The sequence below is a fragment of the Cebus imitator genome, unplaced genomic scaffold (genome assembly GCF_001604975.1).
Source record: "Cebus imitator isolate Cc_AM_T3 unplaced genomic scaffold, Cebus_imitator-1.0 Scaffold356, whole genome shotgun sequence".
Lineage (NCBI taxonomy): Eukaryota > Metazoa > Chordata > Mammalia > Primates > Cebidae > Cebus > Cebus imitator.
The window spans coordinates 1,326,322-1,331,880 of record NW_016107671.1 but is presented as its reverse complement, the minus strand read 5'-3'; the positions used below and the strand labels follow the sequence as shown (position 1 = coordinate 1,331,880).

The 5,559-nt window shown below is 35.4% G+C and overlaps 1 protein-coding gene and 1 non-coding gene across 11 annotated transcripts in view; both read right to left on the bottom strand.

Annotated features, from left to right (window-relative positions):
• The window catches only part of ZNF420 (zinc finger protein 420), a 32,349-nt gene that overhangs the window by 19,917 nt on the left and 6,873 nt on the right, over nt 1-5,559 (bottom strand). For 5 of the 10 annotated variants that reach the window (XM_037730712.1, XM_017506434.2, XM_017506439.2 and 2 more), the window contains 2 exons: nt 2,494-2,582; nt 523-649 (listed from right to left, as the gene is read on the bottom strand). In XM_037730712.1, coding sequence (XP_037586640.1) covers nt 523-649; nt 2,494-2,502 — 136 coding nt within the window. In that variant the 5' untranslated portion in view covers nt 2,503-2,582. Of the gene's footprint in view, nt 1-522; nt 650-2,447; nt 2,583-2,734; nt 2,760-5,559 lie in introns of all 10 variants that reach the window. The other 5 variants (XM_017506433.2, XM_017506431.2, XM_037730711.1 and 2 more) reach the window with 3 other exon arrangements.
• On the bottom strand, nt 4,755-4,895 carry LOC119467956. Its single transcript, XR_005196591.1, has one exon. It is a non-coding gene; the product is annotated as a U4 spliceosomal RNA (small nuclear RNA).

Below are 5,559 nucleotides of genomic sequence, written 5' to 3'. Positions count from 1 at the left end.
CCAAAATTAACACAAGAAGAAACAGAAAAAAAAAATCCTAAAATGTGCACATAACTACTGAAAACCCAAAATAGCCAAACAAAAAAAAAAAAAAAAAAAAAAAAAAAAAAAAAAAAAAAAAAAAAAAAAAAAAAAGAAAAAGAAAAAACATACATCTCTGTATCTATTTTTTAAATACGTGACTGGGTTGTAAATTATTTAGAGCTCCTTTGGCAGATCTAAAGTGTAACAATGTATAGCCTGTTTAATCTGCCAATATTCCAACTATCCCAAACTTCAAATCTAGCCCCTTGATCATCAAGGAAGATAGTAGGAAGATGGTATTAGAAGGCAGTGGTAAGGCTTTTTGAAGGATGGAAAAGATAAAGGTGCCCTAAGAAATTAACTTCCAGTAATTGCAAACCATTCCTTGGAAAAGAATAAGAAATTCAGCTAATTACTTAAAAAGCAACCGTGAAATACCAGCTGAGAAAGCAGCCATTCCAAAGGTAGATCCTGAAATATGAAGGCCAGAGTCCTTACCTAGTGATACCAAATTGCTGTAGTTCTCCAACATCACATCTCTATACAAATCTCTTTGAGCAGCGTCCAGGCATTCCCACTCTTCTTGAGAGAAGTCAATAGCAACATCCCTGAACATCACTACTTTCTGAAACAACAAATGAAATGTTAGTTTTGGAAATTAAAAAATTAGGCTGGGTGTGGTGGCTCACGTCTGTAATCCCAGTACTTTGGGAGGCTGAGGCGGGTGAATCACGCGGTCAGGAGATCAGGACCATCCTGGCTAACATGGTGAAACCCTGTCTCTACTAAAAATACAAAAAATTAGCCAGGTGTGGGTGGTGGGTGCCTGTAGTCTCAGCTACTCAGAAGGCTGAGGCAGGAGAATTGCTTAAACCCAGGAGGCAGAGGTTGCAGTGAGCCCAGGTCGTGCCACTGCACCCCAGCGTGGGTAACAGAGTAAGACTCTTTCAAAAACAAAACCAAAACTTTTTCAATGGGGGGAGATCATGGGGAACACTCCACAAAGGAAGCAAAGGAGCAAATGGGCAGAAAAGTACAAATATGTTCCTGATTATTCCTATTACTATAGTTTTGCTATCGTTGTTTTGGAGACAGGGTCTCCCTCTGCCACCCAGGCTGGAGTACAGTGGTGCCATCATAGCTTACTGCCGCCTTCAACTCCTGGGCTTAAGTGATCTTGCCTCAGTTTCCTGAGTAGTTGAGACCAAAGTGTGTGCCACTGTGCCCAGATAATTTTTAAATGTTTTCGTAGAGACAGGGGTCTTGTTATGTTGCCCAGGATAGTCTTGAACACCTGGCCTAAGAGACCCTCCTGCCTAGGCCTCCCAAAGTGCTGGGATTACAAGTGTGAGCCACTGCACCTGGCCTGCTGTAGATATTTTCTACATACGGAATATCTTACTTTATAGATAAGTCTGGGAATTAATAAAGTAAATGCAATGTCCCAATTAAAGGAAATAGTATACATGAGCATTCTATACAATATGTATATTGTGTATCATACATTCTCAATAAATGTAAGTTTCTCTTTCTTCACTATTTAAGGAATAAACAAAATAACTGGGAAAAATTATCTGTAAAACCTTATAAAATAGATTTGTATAAAATTAAAGAATTTATTGAAGCTCCAGATTCACCATTAGATCTAAGTACTATATCATAAACATTTTCCTCATCATCAATAATTTAGTAAATATTTTATAGGATACAGAGTAGCTCCATATAATGAATATATCTGATTTAATAAGTGCTCATATTTAAACATTTTAGGTTGTATAAAATAAAATTGTGTAAGTATTTCTTAGTTCTCAGAGTTTATTATTCTCAGCAACTTCTGCTGGTAAATGATCACCTTTACCATGATCATATTTACTATTCATCCATAAATGTAACTTTTCATCATTCTAAGCAATAGAAAGGTGAAAAACATAATCCAAATTTACACATTCAAGACCAGTACATAATGTTGAATTTCAAATTGATCCATATTAAATTACATCTTCCTGGGGAAGATCCCTGATCTTTCTGTATTCAGTCCCTCATCATCTTCCTAATCTTAAAAACTAATAAAGCATGAGCTCTTGCCATATACTGAGAATGTGCCCAGTCACGACCAACTCCTGTCTTGTCTACCTGGGAACTTAGATCTAAAGAGAAGTTCAAAAGGTTTTCATGTGTGGTGCCATTTAATATCTTCCTCTGTCTTATGAAATCAGGGAACTCTGCTTTTATTAGATCAGTGTTCCTAGTCAAAGACGCTGAATGGATTGTTGAATAAGTATGTGACTACAGGCTAGATTAGAAAGACACACTTAGGGAAGACACTATCACTTATAAGAATGGGACAAACTGGGGAGCATATTCCTGAGGGAGGTCAGCTAGGAATGAATCTTCAGAAGTAAAGAATACAAATACACACATACTCTGTAAAAAAGTAAGTGAAGAGAGCACAAAGAAACTCCAATTTACCCAAGCCATGGTTTTTAGACCTGCAAGAAATGATCAGTCCTCTTCTGGTTTCCTATCTTAGAAAAGCACAGAGTCTGGAGAATGCAGAGCTAGGGAGGAAAGAGCAGAACAGTAAGACCAGGTGTTTTGCAAACTAAGAAATGATTCAGTTGGAATTATCTTTTTTGTTCTTTTCTCCCGGTATCTTTCTCCCACATCAAAACACACACTAAGAGGGATACATATAGGTTGTGGTTCTTACCTTGATCAAACTCAATGCTTTCTATCTACAAAAAGAAAATATAACAATGTCTCTATCACTTCTGAAATGAAACTCATAGGTAATTTGACATCTACAGATGTCAAAATGGAGAAAAGGAACAACTTAATATTTCAGTATATTTATGATCATACACAACTACATTAGAAGACACAAATAATTAAATGCTTATGCTTACAATGACTTATAATGAAGAAATTTAGATTTCTAAAATGACAACAAACTCAATTCTTTCAAAAGATTAATACAGTTTATAAACCCCTACCAAGCTTTCAAGAAAAAAATATTACCATAGTGGAGACTAGAGCACAGATTTTTTTAAGGCTTAAATTAAAAAGATAATACAATTCTATGCCAATAATTTTGGCAATTTCATTGATACAGACAAATTCCTTAAAACAAAAATTGCCAAAATTAACACAAGAAGAAACAGAAAAAAAAAATCCCATGGATATTAAATAAATTGAATTTGTAGGAAAAAACAAGCAAACAAACTATCTAGAGAAGGCCCAGATGGCTTTACCGGTAAATTCTACAAACATTTAAGGCAGATATAACACTATTCTTTCACAAACTTTTTCAGAAAAAGAAAAAGAAGATAGCACTCTGTTCCACATTTTGAGGCCAAATAGCCATATTACTAAAACCTCACAAAGATATTACACACAAAAAATTACAGTTCAATATCCTCTAGGAAAACAGACATACAACAGAGTTATAAAATATTACCAATCAAATCTATTTGACTTTTGAACCACAAGTATGTTTTCTATAACTAAAATCACAAAATTAAATCAAAATGAAAAAAATTCTCTAAGAACCAAAAGCAAAATGAAACAAATTTATCTGCGCATAAAGCTGGAAGGTTAAACATATAAAGGAAGTGATTATTTTAAGAAACTTTAAAATATAGTCTTTTTATTTTTATTTTTTGAGATGGAGTCTCACTCTGTCACCCAGGCTGGAATGCAGTGGTGCAATCTCAGCTCACTATAACATCTGCCTTCCAGGTTCAAGCAATTCTCCTGCCTCAGCCTCCTGAGTAGTAGCTGGGATTACCAATGTGTGCCACCATATCCGAATAATTTTTTATTTTTAGTAGAGACGGGGTTTCATCCATGTTGGCCAGGCTGGTTTTGAACTCCTGACCTCAGGTGATCATCCTGCCTCGGCCTCCCAAGGTGCTGGGATTACAGGAATGAGCCACTGCGCCCAGCCAAAATATAGTCATTTGACATTAGATCCAATATAACCTACAAACAAAATAACTATAAACTGTTTTTCAAAGTTGTCTTAGAGTTTATAACTTTGTGAAGTTATGTCTTAGAGTTTTTCACTAGTGATACCGTTATTAATATTAGTATTGTTAGTCTAAAACTAATACATGTATATAACCTGAAATGATTATACACACATACACATATGTCAGAGAGAATCTTAGTATTGTTAATCATTACAAATTAAGATTTTTTCAGATTACAAAAGCAACACAAACATAAAATCAGATACGTAGTAAGAAAAACTCTATAATCTTTTAATTCGACTGGAAATATCAGGATACACTCAGGCTTTTTTTTTCTCCTTCAAAAAAAATTTGTATTTCACCAGCTCTGTTAAGGCTATAAGCAATGACAACTAGGAGCAATGAGAGTTCCTGCTGTCCTGGTTGTGACTTCTTAAAACCACTTCACATAAAAGGAAACAGGGTCCCATAAAGAAGTGGCTGATCTTATGTTTGGGATGGGAAAATGTTTAAAATGAGTCTAGAATACCCTGTCAGAACAGAAAGTCTGGAATCTACCAAAGACTACTGGAGTCATGTTGAAAAGGACAAAAAGGAATAAAAGAGTAGGAAAATCACAGAGGGTAAACCTTCCACTTGCCATACATGGAACAATGTGAGCATTAATAAGAACAGTAACTGTTACAGATGGAAACATAAAAGATATGTTTTAATCCACAAATTAATAATAACAGTTCTTTTCTTTTCTTTTCAATTCAGTCTCTGTAGAGACTGTCTAAAATTGCCAATGCCGATTATATTGCAAGTCTTTACGTTGGGGTATTGGGAAAAGTTTTTAATTAGCAATAATTGCGCCTCGGATAAACCTCATCGGCTATGATACTGCCACTGTACAAAGCTACTAATAGTTTAAAAGAAAAACACGGAATAAGCTTTGGGAGATGCAGAAAAATAATAAGAGGAAAACCAATCTTTTATTCTAGTTCTGTTTTTTTTGTTGTTGTTTTTACACCATAAACTATTCTTTAGGTAACCAAGACACTGAGAAAGAATGACTCCCTTTATAGATATATTCCAGCTAATAAATGCAGAAGAATTATCATTTCATAACCCCTGATAAAATAACATATTCAAACAAAGATGCCAATAGCGGGCTGCTAACATCACATAAAGGAAAACAATCAAATATTATGCACCACTTCAGAGAAGTGCACATCACTATGTATGATGGATTAGTAAAAAACAAGCAAAAACCAACAAAAATCCTCAACCTGATCAAACCTCTAAAATTAAATACCAGTTTACAAGAAATACAAGGTCAGAGGAAAGTGTTAAATGACACCAGAGACAAGCAATCAACAAAATCCAGAATATGGGTAACTGTACAGGAAAAGAAAGAAAAAGTGAAAGAACCCAGGGATTAGAAGAATATTTAAGAAACAGGCCGGGCGCGGTGGCTCAAGCCTGTAATCCCAGCACTGTGGGAGGCCGAGGCGGGTGGATCACGAAGTCAAGAGATCGAGACCATCCTGGTCAACATGGTGAAACCCCGTCTCTACTAAAA